At 45.1% G+C, this 16,818-nt stretch overlaps 1 protein-coding gene across 2 annotated transcripts in view; it reads right to left on the bottom strand.

Moving 5' to 3' along the window:
- SPPL2B (signal peptide peptidase like 2B) overlaps positions 1-16,818 on the bottom strand; it is a 95,453-nt gene that overhangs the window by 29,614 nt on the left and 49,021 nt on the right. For both annotated transcript variants that reach the window (XM_056569886.1, XM_056569883.1), the window contains exons 7-11: positions 8,200-8,296; positions 7,939-8,055; positions 7,642-7,723; positions 3,695-3,769; positions 3,514-3,576 (exon numbers count right to left, since the gene is read on the bottom strand). In XM_056569886.1, the coding sequence (XP_056425861.1) occupies positions 3,514-3,576; positions 3,695-3,769; positions 7,642-7,723; positions 7,939-8,055; positions 8,200-8,296 (434 nt within the window). The remainder of the gene's footprint in view (positions 1-3,513; positions 3,577-3,694; positions 3,770-7,641; positions 7,724-7,938; positions 8,056-8,199; positions 8,297-16,818) is intronic.

Raw genomic sequence — 16,818 nt, 5'->3', positions numbered from 1 at the left:
ACTCCCAGCATGCCCTGACATCTATTTGCTGTCAGGGCATGCTGGGAGTTGTAGTGGTGAAACAACTGGAGGCACCCTGTGTTGGAAGACACCCAGCCCCGACCAATATCGCCCCTCCCCTCACCTGTGCCGGACCATGAGCGGGGGTCCGTAGCAAGCAACAAGCGTGTGCCCGGCTTCCCGTCATGCCCGTACACTCTGGAAACTGTCTATGTTTCTGGAGGATTGAAAGTCCTCCAGAACCATAGAGAGAGTTACCATAGTGTAGGAGCATGAGAGGAAGCCGGGCGCACGCTTGTTGCTCAGTGTGTGATGGGCCCTGTAAATGGCGCTCCCCCCCGGTAATGACAGGACACCGCTGCGAGGAGCAGTGAGGAGGCGTCGTATCCCCACTGGAGCAGCGGCTGTAAGGAGAGGTAAGAGCCATGTGCCTCCCTGCTGTAGGTAGAATATGCAGCAGGGAGGCGGCCAGTGTGTGTCCAGGGAGCCAATGCGCAGCCCTGGATTTCACTGTGCTCGCTCTCGCCTGTTTGATTGACAGGCGGGAGAGAGCACCGCAGTGACTGGAATTTCGGCTCATTTGCCAGGCTCAAATGAGACGAAATTCTGTAGTGACGTCACTGCCGAATGCATTCGGCCACTAGGAGGGCGACCCCTAGTGGCCGAATTTAAAAATGATTTTAAACTGGTTTAAAATCACTTTTTTTAATTAAACTATATTAGAGATATGTTGTAGTACTTAAGTACTACAACATATAAATTTTTTTATTTCATGTCAGTGCCCATTTAAATTAATAACACTTATAATGGTTCTGAAAGAACAGTTTGGCTTTGGCACTAGAAACAGGCGAGAGTAACGACCATGGCCATTTTTCATCTGAGGTAAAATCTTTAATCCCCATCAAAAGACACTTGTTTAATTTATCTGACACTAGATTTAAAATATAAAACTTTGGAGGAGGAAGGGAGACAATTCAAATCTGTACCCATACTCTGTGTTCAGAATAAAATTTCTTCTTTGGTGATAATTACCCACTGGAGACGGAATAGAGAAAGCCTTCCTCCTACCTGAAAATCGTCATTGTTTTTTGTAAGAGGGGTTGGGGTTAAGCTGGAACTCTTCATCTTTGCCCCCTTTCGAATAGCTCTATCTACCTCTATCTAAAAACTGTCACCAAGTTCACTCACACTAAACCCAATACACTGAGTTATAGTGTGGGTGAACAGGAGTCCATACATGGGTCACTTACTTTTTTTTCAATGTTTTCTTGTCGCCAAGTTGTCGTCCACTAAAGTTCCGCTGTTTGCCCTTGCTTTGGGTCCCGGAGGAAGGGCCCCTTGTTCGTATGTTCATTTTCCCCCTGAGCGCAGCATGTCGGGAGAGTGCTCTGTAACTGCGCATGCGCCGGTCCCTCGCTACACCCGGAAGTACCTCTTTCTGAAGTCTCGCTACTCCCGACTTCTGGGTGTAGCAAGGGACTTTTACACGTGCAATTACACTGCACAGAGCGCTCTCCCGATGTGCTGCACTCAGGGGGAAAAGGAATATACGAACAAGGGGGGCGGGCTAAGGTCCCTTCCTCCGGGAGCCAAAGCAAAGCTGCCGGCGGGAGACCCGCCTTTAGAGCGCAAGTGAAGGGCAAACAGCGGAACTTTAGCTGACGACAACTCGGCGACAAGAAAACATAAAAAAGTAAGTGACCTGTGTATGGACTCCATCTCCATGCAGCACTCTGGAGCACTCCCCCCCCCCCCCCCCCCCCCCCCAAAGGACGAGGGGGCACTCCCTCCGTCTGGAGAAGAAAAAGTTTAGTCTCAAGGGGCGACACGCCTTCTTTACCATGAGAACTGTGAACTTATGGAACAGTCTACCTCAGGAACTGGTCACAGCAGGAAAAATTAACAGCTTTAAAACAGGATTAGATACATTCCTGGAACAAAATAACATTAATGCTTATGAAGAAATATAAAATCCCATCCCTTCCCCAATATCACCACACACCTACCCTTTAATTCCCTGGTTGAACTTGATGGACATATGTCTTTTTTCGACCATAGTTACTAACTATATAACTATGTAACTCATGCCGCACCCGGCACTCTAAACAGTATGTTTACAACACTGGGTTTCCACAGCCAGAGACGTGACGTCACAATACGCCCCCTCAGTTCATGTCTATAGACATGAATGAAGAGGGTGTGGCATAACGTCACGTCATACTGTTTAGAGTGCCAGACGCGGTATGAGTGCTGCATGGAGATTGCAAGGGGGGACCCAGCGGCGGGATCCTCGTGATCCAAAATATTATCCCCTATCCTTTGGCTAGGGGACAAGATGTCTGTGGGAGGAAAACCTCTTACTATGTACTAGATTTTTTGCAAAGGAGCGAAAAGAAAGCTCATCTGTGCCATCCTGCAACTCTGCACCGCTGTCCTCATCTCCTGGGGATCATTTTAGTACCTGTCTTGCTAGCCTCTGTGCTGTTTATCAGCTGGGCTATGTGGAAGAGCACCCAACATCTTAGTCTGCCTGCTTGTACCTCCGCTGCTGCTGTTCACCTCCTGGGTGCTCTGGACTGCTCTCTGGCTGCTCCGCTGTGGTGCTGAGCTGCTTCTCTGCTCTCTTGCCTAAACAGTGCGTTATGGTCCTGGTCTGTTCCTTCTCTGGACCTGCTGTCACGTGGCCCTGTCGTCCTACTATGCAGTTCCCCTGCCCTGCTGCTCTTCTGATCCTCTAACTGTTCTGCTACTGTTCCTCTGGCTTTTTGGGGAGTGAAGAGTCACCAAAGTCTGCTTCCTTGTTGTCTGGGGCCTCTGGTCCCTCGCTCTGGGACTGTGTGTACTAGCAGATCCCTCTGCTACTGGGCCAGTGCTCTCTCTGTTGTGCTGCTGCTGGGCCACATTGGTCCTTTGTGGGGGCTCCTGCCTTTACTATCTGAATCTGTTCCGTTGCTGCTGTTGGACTGCTGCTCATGGGAGGTGGTGACTGAGAGCCTGCTGTGAAGAGTGCGTGGGCCCTGTAATGCTACCTGTAACCCCTGGTTATGACTGCTTTGCTGAATTATCTGTTTGCCTTTTCACATTGCCCTTTTTAGTGCTACCTGGGCCTGGTAGTGGTAGTGTTCAGAATGGGTAACCATCCCAATAAGGAGAGAGGGACTAAGGGTCAAGGGGAAAAGATGGTCAGGAAGATGCCCCAGACCCATCCCAGCCTGGGGACTTTGTTTCACAGACCAATAGAAGGAAATTGCAGCTAAACTGTGAAATTTCGATAGTGATGACAACTCTGCCTGCGATAGTGGCACGGACTGTCCTTCCTGCCCCAGATAAAATGGAGCTGCCTGGTCCATGTGTGAGAGCTGCCCGCAACCAGTGGTGAGCCACAGCAATAAGCCTCTTTCAATTAAGTTGTTTATGAAGTTTGTCTGTCTTCCCTCCCTTTAGGATGGTGCCCAAGTTATGCTGCACTAGCGTGACAGATTGAAAAAGTTTTAAATGCTAAACATATTTTACCTTTTCCTGAGTATATGAATCTGATGGCCCAGCTGCAACTTCAACCATGATACTCTCACCACTCTATAGAAAGAAGAAAAAAAAGTGTTAAAAATGCTGGATACCAAGGAGCATTTCTTATTAGATGAGCTACAGCCATGTTTCTGCAAATAATTAGCTCAAGATATTTTAAAACTCGTACCTTTGTAAAATATGGTGTGATGAACACAAAGAAGACATCATACACAAAGAGAACTGACAAAAGTAACGTGCAACTCTGAAAGAAAATAAGGAAAGTTATACATGCAATTGAAAAAAATAATGAACAATTGCTTTTAACGAGCATACAGTTTCAGGCAGGCTTCACACGCATCAAAGTGTGCCATGCACCCAATTACCAGGCAGCATAACTGTATGCGATTTATGGCAAATCACTACAGATCTGCAATGGAGTTATTGGGCGCATAGTCTTTGAAACATATTTTTCCTTTTATCCCGTCCGGCCTGCAAAATAAAAGAAAACACACTTTCTCTTACCTGCCAACGAGCCCCGGTACACTCCGGTACAGGTGTTCGGTCCCCGGGCTGTAGTCTTCTTACTTCCTGTTAGCCCGGCACGTCACACGGAGCTTCAGCCTATCACCGGCCGCAGCGATGTCCCGCCTCGGCCAGTGATAGGCTGAAGCTCCGTGTGACGTGCCGGGCTAACAGGAAGTAAGAAGAATACAGCCCGGGGACCGAACACCTGTACCAGGGTGTGTACCAGAGCTCCGGGGGCTCGTTGGCAGCTAAGAGAAAGTGTGTTTTCTTTTATTTTTCAGCCCGGACGGGATAAAAGGAAAAAAGTGCGTGCCGGAGTACTCCTTTAAAAACAAAAAATTTTACATTTAAAACTTGTGTGGCCAAAATTAGCACCACAAAATTGCAGCCTTTTGCAACAATAACTGTGTGGTAATCAGCCAGGGGGCACACTAAAAACCATGTAAACCTGGCCTAAGAGAGAACAGACATGCCTAAAAAGTCTGCCCAAAACTGCTGGCACACCTAACAATCACAAGTTCGTCTCCAGGTTCTGTGGAGACAAGTATTGGCCAGGAGAAATCTTAATGGAAGTCTAGGCCAGATGGTGAAGAAAAGGAAAAGTTAACAACTCTGAACAAAGAAGAAGTCATCTGTGAGTCAGAAGGCGTATGGAAAAAAGAAAAGAATTTACATTTGAAATAACAGCAACTATATAATTTACATACAGTCATGGCCAAAAATGTTGGCACCCCTGAAATTATTCAAGAAAATGATTGTAGTAACACAAGTTGTGCTATACACATGTTTATTGCCTTTGTGTGTATTGGAACTAAACCAAAAAAAGGGAGGAAAAAAAAGCAAATTGGACATTGTCCAATTGTCCAAGCAAATTGTCACACCGACCTCCAAAAATGGGCTGGACAAAATTATTGGCACCCTTTCAAAATTGTGATGTGATGCTCCTTTAAACTCCCCTGGGGCAAGTAACAGGTGTGGGCAATATAAAAATCACCCCTGAAAGCAGATAAAAAGGAGAGAAGTTCACTTAAGCTTTGCATTTTGTTTTGTGTATGCCACACTAAGCATGGACAACAGAAAGAGAAGAGAACTGTCTGAGGATATGAGAACCAAAATTGTGGCAAAATATCAACAATCGCAAGGTTACAAGTCCATCTCCAGAGATCTAGATTTGCCTTTGTCCACAGTGCGCAACATGATAGAGAAGTTTGCAACCCCTGGCACTGTAGCTAATCTCCCTGGGTGTGGACGGAAGAGAAAAATTGACGAAAGGTGTCAACGCAGGATAGTCCGGACGGTGGATAAGCAGCCTCAAACAAGTTCCAAAGATATTCAAGTTGTCCGGCAGGCTCAGGGAGCATCAGTGTCAGCGTGAACTATTCGTTGACATTTAAATGAAACTCTATGGCAGGAGACCCAGGAGGATCCCACTGCTGACACAGAGACATAAAAAAGCAAAAACTACATTTTGCCAAAATGAACTTGAGTAAGCCAAAATCCTTCTGGGAAAACATCTTGTGGACAGATGAGACCAAGATAGAGCTTTTTGGTGAAGTACATCATTCTACTGTTTACCGAAAACGGAATGAGGCCTATAAAGAAAAGAACACAGTACCTACAGTGAAATATGGTGGAGGTTCAATGATGTTTTGGGGTTGTTTTGCTGCCTCTGGCACTGGGTGCGTTGAATGTGTGGAAGGCATCATGAAATCTAAGGATTACCAACGGATTTTGGGTCACACTGTACAGCCCAGTGTCAGAAAGCTGGGTTTGCGTCCGGGATCTTGGGTCTTCCAGCAGGACAATGACCCCAAACATATGTCAAAAAGCACCCAGAAAAGGATGGCAACAAAGTGCTGGAGAGTTTTGAAGTGGCCAGCAATGAGTCCAGATCTAAATCCCATTGAACACCTGTGGAGAGATCTTAAAATTGCTGTTGGGAAAAGGCGCCCTTCCAATAAGAGAGACCTGGAAAAGTTTGCAAAGGAAGAGTGGTCCAACATTCCGGCTGAGAGGTGTAAGAAGCTTATTGATGGTTATAGGAAGCGACTGATTTCAGTTATTTTTTCCAAAGGGTGTGCAACCAAATATTAAGTTAAGGGTGGCAATAATTTTGTCCAGCCCATTTTTGGAGTTTGGTGTGACATCATGTCCAATTTGATTATTTTTTCTCCTCCTTTTTTGGTTTAGTTCCAATACACACAGAGGGAATAAACATGTGTATAGCAAAACATGTGTTACTGCAATCCTTTTCTGTGAGAAATTCTTAATTTTCTAGAAAAAATTCAGGGGTGCCAACATTTACTGCCATGACTGTACATGTTGAAAATATATGGGAGGTACAATTTTTGTAAATGGGCTGCTGAGGGGTACTACGCCAAATAAAGGTTGGAAACCACTGCCCTAGATACTTTAATGGAGGGTGCCATGAGATTATTTTGTGATCCACATTTGTGGATCTTAATGCCAATGTATTTTAGCAAGAAAATGGCCCAAATAAAGTCTCTAGCACTTAGTTTTACATCCATAGCTAATTACAGACATAAAACAATGACAATTAAGACGTTTTCACATTGCATTTCCCTTTTCCACATCTCAGAAAATAGCAAGACTCCACAATGTGCCTTGTCCATTAGTGCATGTCTAGCCTTTAAAACTGGCTATAGATATTTTTAGTAAAGCAGGGCAACTAGAGTTGTTTAAATATCAATCAACCTTTAGAACTTCATCAGTGTTCAAGATCTCTGCTTGCGGTCATTTAAAAAAAAAAAAAAAAAAAAGTATATTATATATATATATATCCATATATTAGAAAAGAAAGTACAGGCAACACACCACGTTGTAGTAACTTCGTGTTTATTACTGGGACATGCAGGTAAAGCGGCTCCACGCCACACCGGGATGCCGAACACTAGTGCATTAACCGATGTCCTCATATATATATATAGAAAACAATGGCGCAACACTCCAAAATTGCAAAAAAGTGTAAAAATGTATTCCTTCATGTCAAAATTCAAAGCAACGTTTCAGCTCCCCACTGGAGCTTTTTTCAAGCTTGAAAAAAGCTCCAGAGGGGAGCTGAAACGTCGCTTTGAATTTTGACATGAAGGAATACATTTTTACACTTTTTTGCAATTTTGGAGTGCTGCGCCATTGTTTTCTATTACATGGACTTTGATCAAGTCGGGGCGCTGGCATCTAATGGTGAAGTAGTGCTGCATTGTTTTTGAATATATATATATATATATATATATATATATATATATATATATTGGATAAAATCAGTCCTTGAAGTGTAATTAGGACACAATAGCAAGAGGGAGCTACAGTACAGGGTATCAAAACTGTCTTTTCTGGTACATGACCCTGTGCATTTATTTCATGACTAGGGTTTATAATTAAATCTCCACTGACTGTAGTGTCTCTGTAAAATGTATCAGTATTGGTGGCATGATTGGTAAATGTATATGCATTCTGTAGCATGCTTTACAGTATGCATGCCTAATGCATAGCTACCAAAAAAGCTGTTAGGCAACAATGACACTACTCACTTGATGGTGGGGACTTTCCAATGCAAAGTTACAGTTTAAACTCAATTCTGATATCTACCTTAAATGTGGGCAAGCGAATTGCCTTCAACATATAGAGACAGAAAGCTATGCCAAGAATATCCTGTAGTATCCAAGCCCATCTAAAAGAAATAAAAAACAGTGTTTTAGATCATCATCATCATAGCGGTTTGCCAGACATTACCTATACACTGTCATTGAAAACAACCTTTGACATGTAGTTCCGACATGTCAATAGTTGTTTATCGCACCGGTTCTCACTCAACAAGTATTAAAAGGTCTGATCAACATGTGAAATATTGTTTTTTAATGACAGTAACACACTCAAAATACTTACTGGTCTTCATTCCTATACACTCCCCATATCACACTGACAGCAATACAGAAGCAAGATAGAAGGAGTTTCCATACATGTGGGCGATTATGGAAGTAGGGCATATTATTTTCTGGGACTCTAATAAGAGGAGGAAATAAAAGATGATAAGTGTAACATTTTACAATGTTTATTGGGAATAAAATCATTCAGAATTCTTTGGATTTTCCTGTGTGGAGGAGCACATCAACACTCAACAAGTACCATTTAGAGTCCTCTGCTCACCTGCACTTCCCATATGGAATTATGCGAACAAATGGAGAAAGGCAGCTGTATAATCCAATTGACGCAGCCAAGCAGAATATTCCAATGATTATATAAACTGTGTATAAACAGAAGGAAAATTTACAGATGTAGTAAAACACAATTATTATTAAATGGGCACTGTCATTTAAACTAATTATTGCTATTGCACTCCTTTTGGTAAATAAAAAATTCTTTCTAAAGTACTTTGTTTAAAAAAAAAAAAAAAGTTTTCTATGTTTGTGTTTAAAAAAAAGCTGCCACTAGGTGTCTCCCTACTTGTCCAGAGCACATTTACCCCCATCTCTTGAACAGACTTTGGACTCCTACTGGCCTGGCAGAAGTCCAAATTCAGAAAATGTAGTCTGGAGTGCTGGGGGGGGGGGGGGGGGGAAAGACGGTCAGCCTTAGCCAATCATAACTCATCTCACACTGAACTGCTCTGGGCTGTGTGTAGCAGAGTGAGGGAGGAAGTTCTTCCCTGTATGGCTTCAGATGATGTCACACCTGCTGGGAAACGGCCCTTCCCAGTCTGCAAATCTGAGACAAAAATACAGAGCAATATCAAGATGGAAAACTCAAAAATAATAAAAATAAAGGCAGGGGCTGTTTTATCATGATAGGGACAATGAAGTGGGAGGATTATAAAATTTAACAAGATCATGACAGGTAATCTTTCAGGTATACTTTAAAGGTTATGTTCCCCATCTCAACCAATTGTATTGCTAATAAAATAAATAAATATAAAATAAAAAAGCAACTTTGCAAATAGACCGGATTTAAATATCTTACAGTTTTGTGTTAATAGCTCTTATACAGACAAATGTGATTTAGCAAAAAAAGAAAAATAGTATGACTGTACCACCAGGCTACATAAAGTTGTTTATAATCTGTTACTGCAAAGATGCATGGAAATGCTTCCAGCTCGAGGATAAGACCCAATCTTTTTGTGCAAGATTTTCAAACAGCATAGTGGAAATAAAAAGCTGTCTTTGTTTCCCATAGCAACCAAAGAGCTGCTTCATTTTAGCTAGCTGTATATAGTATAGCTGCATATAGTACTCTTGAAAAATGAAATCTGTGCAGTGATTGGTTACACAGAATGGACAACAAAGACAGTTTCCCTTTTAGGGTAGGGTCACATGTGCCATACTTTGCTGCATATTTTCCAACCCATTGAAGCCAATGGGTAGCAAAATATGCAGCTGAGCCAACTTTTTTTCTCTCCCTAGAGTCACCTTCTAGTGGTAAAGGCCTTATACCGATATTGCTGTGTCCCCCAATGCAATCCACAAGAAACATTTGCAACCCCTGACTATATAATCCTGTCCATCACCTGATATTCAATCTCAATATTAAAAAGTAAGCTCACGCCAAACTGACGATTAACCTCTTAAGGACCAATGACGTTGTGGAACGTCATGGCACCCTGGGCTTTAAGGACCAATGACGTTCCACAACGTCATGGCATTTTCCGGTCTCTGCCGCTCGCCGGGCAGAGATCGGAACTGGATGCCTGCTGAAATCCTTCAGCAGGCATCCAGGGCAAACGCCGAGGGGGGCCATGTAGGCCCCCCATGTCGGCGATCGCCGCAAATCGCAAGGGAAATCGCCCTTGCGATCTGCGGCGATACCGGGCTGATCGGGTCTCTGGGACCCGACCGCCCGGTAATTTCGCATGATCCCGGCTGTCACACACAGCCAGGACCATGCTGGAGCCTAGGAGCGAGGTGGCAAGCCTGCCACCTCCTCCGATCCCCTGCGATCTGTCGGTTAGTTAACCGACCAATCGCAGGAGGGGGGGCGGTTACTTCCTCCCGTCCTGCCCGGCCCCTTGAAGTCCGGAGAGGACGGGAGGAAGACCGGAGGACGCGGCGGGGGACGGGGGAGTGCTGGGGACCGGCCCCGGTACTTACCTCGTCCCTGAAGACCCGGATCCAGACGATGAAGATGGCGGCGGCGGAGACAGGTGAGTAGATCTTCAGCCGCGGTCGGGCCCTTTACAGCAATGCACGTCGCCGTAAAGCGACATGCATTGCTGTAAAGGGACCCTGTAAACTACAACTCCCAGCATGCCCAGACAGCCCTTGGCGTCTGGGCATGCTGGGAGTTGCAGTTTTGCGACATCTGGAGGTCCACAGTTTGGAGACCACTGTGCCCTTCCAGATGTTGCAAAACTACACATCCTCAGCATGCCCTTACTGTCCAGGCATGCTGGGAGTTGTAGTGCTGTAACATCTGGCCCTTCAGATGTTGCAGAACTACAACTCCCAGCATGCCTGGACAGTTTTGGCATACTGCGAGTTGTAGTTTTGCAACATCTGGAAGGGCACAGATTGGGAACCACTGTATTAGTGGTCTGCAAACTGTAGTCCTCCAGATGTTGCAAAACTACAACTCCAAGCATGCTGGGAGTTGTAGTTCGGCAACATCTAGCTCTAAAGATGTTGCCGAACTACTACTCCCAGCATGCCTGAGAATGCTGGGAGTTGTGGTTTTGCAACAACAGGAGGCACACTAGTTGGGAAACATTGTCTGTTTCCTAACTCAGTGTTTCCCAACCCGTGTGCCTCCAGCTGTTGCAAAACTATAACTACCAGCATGCACTGATGGACTGTGCATGCTGGGAGTTGTAGTTTTGCAACAGCTGGAGGTCCCCCACCCCCCCCCCCCCCCCACTGTGAATGTACAGGGTACATTCACATGGGCAGGGGGCTTACAGTGAGTATCAGGCTGCAAGTTTGCGATGCAGCAAATTTTGCGCGGCAGCTCAAACTCGCTGTAATCCCCCGCCCATGTGACTGTACCCTAAAAACACTACACTACCACAAAATAAAATAAAAAGTAAAAAACACTACATATACACATACCCCTACACAGCCCCCCTCCCCTCCCCAATAAAAATGAAAAACGTCTGGTACGCCACTGTTTCCAAAATGGAGCCTCCAGCTGTTGCAAAACAACAACTCCCAGTATTGCCGGACAGCCGTTGACTGTCCAGGCATGCTGGGAGTTTTGCAACAGCTGGAGGCACCCTGTTTGGGAATCACTGGCGTAGAATACCCCAATGTCCACCCCTATGCAAGTCCCTAATTTAGGCCTCAAATGCGCATGGCGCTCTCACTTTGGAGCCCTGTCGTATTTCAAGGCAACAGTTTAGGGTCACATATGGGGTATCGCCGTACTCGGGAGAAATTTCTTAACAAATTTTGGGGGGCTTTTTCTCCTTTCACCCCTCATGAAAAGGTGAAGTTGGGGTCTACACCAGCATGTTAGTGTAAAAAAAAAAATTTTTTACACCAACATGCTGGTGTTGCCCCATACTTTTCATTTTGACAAGAGGTAAAAGGGAAAAACACCCCCCAAAATTTGTAATGCAATTTCTCCCGACTACGGAGATACCCCATATGTGGGCGCAAAGTGCTCTTGGGGCGCACAACAAGGCCCAGAAGGGAGAGTGCACCATGTACATTTGAGGCGATTTGCACAGGGCTGGCTGATTGTTACAGCGGTTTTGACAAACGCAAAAAAAAAAAACCTCACATGTGACCCCATTTCGGAAACTACACCCCTCACGGAATGTAATGAGGGGTGCAGTGAGAATTTACACCCCACTGGTGTCTGACAGATCTTTGGAACAGTGGGCTGCGCAAATTAAAAATTTTGTACAGCCCACTGTTCCAAAGATCTGACAGACACCAGTGGGGGGTAAATGCTCACTGTACCCCTTGTTACGTTCCTCAAGGGGTTTAGTTTCCAAAATGGTATGCCATGTGGGGGTTATTTTGCTGTCCTGGCACCATAGGGGCTTCCTAAATGCGACATGCCCCCCGAGCAAAATTTGCTCTCAAAAAGCCAAATATGACTCCCTCTCTTATGAGCATTGTAGTTCGCCCGTAGTGCACTTCAGGTCAATTTATGGGGTACCTTCATACTCAGAAGAGATGGGGTTACAAATTTTGGGGGGTATTTTCTGCTATTAACCCTTGCAAAAATGTGAAATTTGGGGGGGAAACACACATTTTAGTGAAATTTTTTTTTTTTTTTTTTTTACGTATGCAAAAGGCGTGAAACCCCTGCGGGGTATTAAGGCTCACTTTATTTCTTGTTACGTTCCTCAAGGGGTCTAGTTTCCAAAATGGTATGCCATGTGGGTATTTTTTGCTGTCCTGGCACCATAGGGGCTTCCTAAATGCGACATGCCCCCGAGCAAAATTTGCTCTCAAAAAGCCAAATATGACTCCTTCTCTTCTGAGCATTGTAGTTCGTCCGTAGTACACTTCAGGTCAACTTATGGGGTACCCCCATACTCAGAAGAGATGGGGTTACAAATTTTGGGGGGTATTTTCTGCTATTAACCCTTGCATACATGTGAAATTTGGGTGGAAACACACATTTTAGTGACATTTTTAAAACATTTTTTTACATATGCAAAAGTCGTGAAACACCTGTGGGGTATTAAGGCTCACTTTATTCCTTGTTACGTTCCTCAAGGGGTCTAGTTTCCAAAATGGTATGCCATGTGGGTATTTGTTCCTGTTCTGGCACCATAGGGGCTTCCTAAATGCAACATGCCCCCCAAAAACCATTTCAGAAAAACGTACTCTCCAAAATCCCCTCGTCGCTCCTTCGCTTCTGAGCCCTCTACTGTGCCCGCCGAACACTTTACATAGACATATGAGGTATGTGCTTACTCGAGAGAAATTGGGCTACAAATATAAGTATACATTTTCTCCTTTTACCCCTTGTAAAAATTCAAAAATTGGGTCTACAAGAACATGCAAGTGTAAAAAATGAAGATTGTGAATTTTCTCCTTCACTTTGCTGCTATTCCTGTGAAACACCTAAAGGGTTAAAACGCTGACTGAATGTCATTTTGAATACTTTGGGGGGTGCAGTTTTTATAATTGGGTCATTTATGGGGTATTTCTAATATGAAGACCCTTCAAATCCACTTCAAACCTGAACTGGTCCCTGAAAAATTGTGATTTTGGAAATTTTGTGAAAAATTGGAAAATTGCTGCTGAACTTTGAAGCCCTCTGGTGTCTTCCAAAAGTAAAAAATCGTAAATTTTATGATGCAAACATAAAGTGGAAATATTGTATATGTGAATAAAAAAAATAATTATTTGGAATATCCATTTTCCTTACAAGCAGAGAGCTTCAAAGTTAGAAAAATGCAAAATTTTCAATTTTTTCATCAAATTTTGGAATTTTTCACTAAGAAACGATGCAAGTATCGACAAAATTTTACCAATAACATAAAGTAGAATATGTCACGAAAAAACAATCTTGGAATCAGAATGATAGGTAAAAGCGTCTTAGAGTTATTAATGCTTAAAGTGACAGTGGTCAGATGTTCAAAAAACGCTCTGGTCCTAAGGTGTAAAATGGCCTGGTCCTTAAGGGGTTAAAGGCGCTATCCAGGAAAAAAAACTATTTTTTATATATCAACTGGTTTCAGAAAGTTAAACAGATTTGTAAATTACTTCTATTAAAAAAATCTTAATCCTTTCAGTACTTATGAGCTTCTGAAGTGGAGTTGTTATTTTCTGTCCAAGTGCTCTCTGCTGACACCTGTCCCGGGAAATCCACATAGCAAACCTATTCTACTCTGTGCAGTTCCCGAGACAGACAGAGATGTCAGCAGAGAGCACTGTTGTCAGACAGAAAAAAACAACTTCAGCAGCTGATAATTATTAGAAGGATTAAGATTTTTCTTTTTTTATAGAAGTAATTTACAAAACTGTTTAATTTTCTGGAGCCAATTGATACATAAAAATAATTTTTTTTTCTGGAATACCTCTTTAACTTGTCAGGCAAGCTATAAACCCCACATATCTCGGAAACGGGAGGGCATAATCAAGAAACTGTAAGAAGGTATGTGATTAGGGCACTCTATGCAATTTAAAGCCAATACATTCTATTTATTTGTTATATATGGGTCCTTTTTCATGGTACACCCAGGATGCAAGAGCTATAAGTTTAAAGAGCATGTACACAGTAGAAATGTGTTTGAAATAGCAAATCAAAACACATCACACATTCTTACATGTTCTCCATAAATTACTGTATTTATCGGCGTATAACACGCACTTTTAAAACTTAAATTCAAGGCAAAAAGTCTGCCTGCGTGTTATACGCCGATAAATCTTTTTGTCACTGATTTAGTGGCCACAGCAGCGGCTGCTTGTTAAGGATTTGCAGCCTGGCCGCGGCCACTTTAAATCAGTGACCAGCGCGCGGCTCTCGCTTTGTTTTTTTTCCCCTCCCTTTCCCCCCTGCTGTTTATTGTATTTTTTTTTAACTTCCTTACCTAGCCGTGCTCGCCAGGCCAGGTCCAGTGTCGGCTGCGGTCAGTGAAGCAGGATGAGTGCCGTCCTCTGCTAGCTCCGCTGCACAGAATTAGGGACGTCACTCATTCAATGCTGCTGCCACTGCTTAAACAAGCTGCCGGCTACTTAAACAAGCAGCCGGCGCTGCGGCCACACTGACCAGCGGCGGCTGCAGCGAATGATGAGTGACAACCCTGATGCTGTGCAGCCGGCAGAGGATGTCACTCATCCTGCTTCACTGACCGCAGCCCGCAAGACCCGACACCAGACCTGGCCTGCCGAGCGCGGCTAGGTAAGGAAGATGTGGGAAAAAAAAAAAAGGAGATTTTCGTTTACTTACCGTAAGATCTTTCTCGAAGGATCCATTGGGGGACACAGACCGTGGGTGTATGCTGCGGTCTCTAGGATATGCTACTGTCTCTAGGAGGTGTGACACTATGGTAATAAAAAAAAGTCAGCTCCTCCCAGCAGGATATACCCGCCTTGAGGCTCTGAGCTAGTCAGTATAAGTTCCAGAGCAATAGGAGGAGACCAACAGGTCAAAGAAAAACCCAAAACTGTCCGAGAACCAGAAGAAAAAACATAACTGAACACACCCTCAGACAGAGAAACAAAAGGAAAATCCCAAAAAAGGACGGGAGCTGTGTACCCCAATGGATCCTTCGAGAGAGATTTTACGGTAAGTAAACAAAAATCTCCTTTTCTCTATCGGCTCCATTGGGGGACATACCAAAGCAGTCCCTTGGGTGGGCAGATAAGTAATCAAGCGGACGGCCGATCCACTGCCGCCTGCAACACTTTACGACCCAGACTAGCATCAGCCGATGCGAAAGTATGAACTCGGTAAAACCTCGAGAAAGTGTGCAAAGACGACCAGGTAGCCGCATTGCAAATCTGCGAGGCCGTGGCTCTATTCTGGAGAGCCCAGGATGCCCCAACAGAACGGGTAGAATGAGTCACAACTCTGAAAGGAGGAATCTTCCCCTTACAGCGATAGGCTTCCAAAATGGCGGACCGAATCCACCGAGAAATGGTGGCCCTAGAAGCAGGTTGTCCCTTGCGACGACCTTCCGTAAGGAAGAAGAAGGAATCACACTGACGAAACGAAGAAGTGATGGAGAGATAAGACCGAACAGCCCAAACTACATCCAGCTTGTGTAGTAAGCGCTCCTTAGGATGAGAAGGAGCAGGACAAAAGGACGGGAGGACAATGTCCTCATTAAGATGAAAGGCCGAGACCACCTTAGGCAAAAAGGAAGGACCTGGCCGGAAAACCACCTTGTCCTGGTGGATCACCAGAAACAGAGAACGGCAGGAAAGAGCTGCCAGTTCAGACACCCTCCGGATGGAGGTGATAGCAACAAGAAACGCCACTTTCCAAGAACGGAGGCGAAGAGACAACACTCTAAGGGGCTCAAAGGGTGCACCCTGGAGGGCACTCAGAACCAAATTCAAGTCCCAAGGAGGAGAGGGTGACCGATAAGGAGGAACAGCATGCGCCACTCCTTGCAGGAAGGTCCGGACATGAGAATTAGAAGCCAGGGGCCGCTGGAAAAGAACAGCAGGGGCCGAAACCTGACCTTAGTCAGGGAACTGAGAGACAACCCCAGTTCCAACCCCGACTGCAAAAAGGAGAGAAGACAGGGAACCGAGAAGGGTACCAGGGAGAAGTCCTGAGCTTCACACCAACGAAAATAAGACCGCCAAGTACAGTGGTAAATTCTTGCGGAGGAGCGCTTACAAGCCTTGAGCATGGTGTGAATGACTTGGGAAGAGAATCCGCAGGCCCTCAAAACCGCGGTCTCAACTGCCACGCCGTCAAATGCAGCGACTGTAAATTGGGGTGGCAGAGAGGACCCTAAGAGAGTAGGTTCGGGCGGAGTGGAAGGCGCAGAGGAGCGTCGTCCAGGAGCCTGACTATGTCGGCGTACCACGACCTTCGGGGCCAATCTGGAGCTACCAGAATGGCGGGGACGTCCTCTGCCTTGAGCTTCCTCAGCACCCTGGGAAGGAGCGGAAGAGGAGGGAACAGATAGCGTAGGGCAAACCCTGCCCAAGGAATCACTAGGGCGTCCACGGCCAGAGCCTGAGGGTCCCGGGACTTGGACACAAACGGAAGGATCTTCCGATTGTGCCGGGACGCGAAGAGGTCCACATCCGGAACGCCCCAGAGGTCGTAGAGCTGCACGAAGACCTGCGGATGAAGAGACCACTCGCCGGGGTCGGGTGAGTACCAACTGAGGAAGCCCGCTTCCCATTTGAGCAC

This window comes from Hyla sarda, chromosome 1 (assembly GCF_029499605.1).
Source record: "Hyla sarda isolate aHylSar1 chromosome 1, aHylSar1.hap1, whole genome shotgun sequence".
Classification (NCBI taxonomy): domain Eukaryota; kingdom Metazoa; phylum Chordata; class Amphibia; order Anura; family Hylidae; genus Hyla; species Hyla sarda.
The sequence above is the reverse complement of the archived record's forward strand: the minus strand, read 5'-3'. Positions and strand labels throughout refer to the sequence as shown.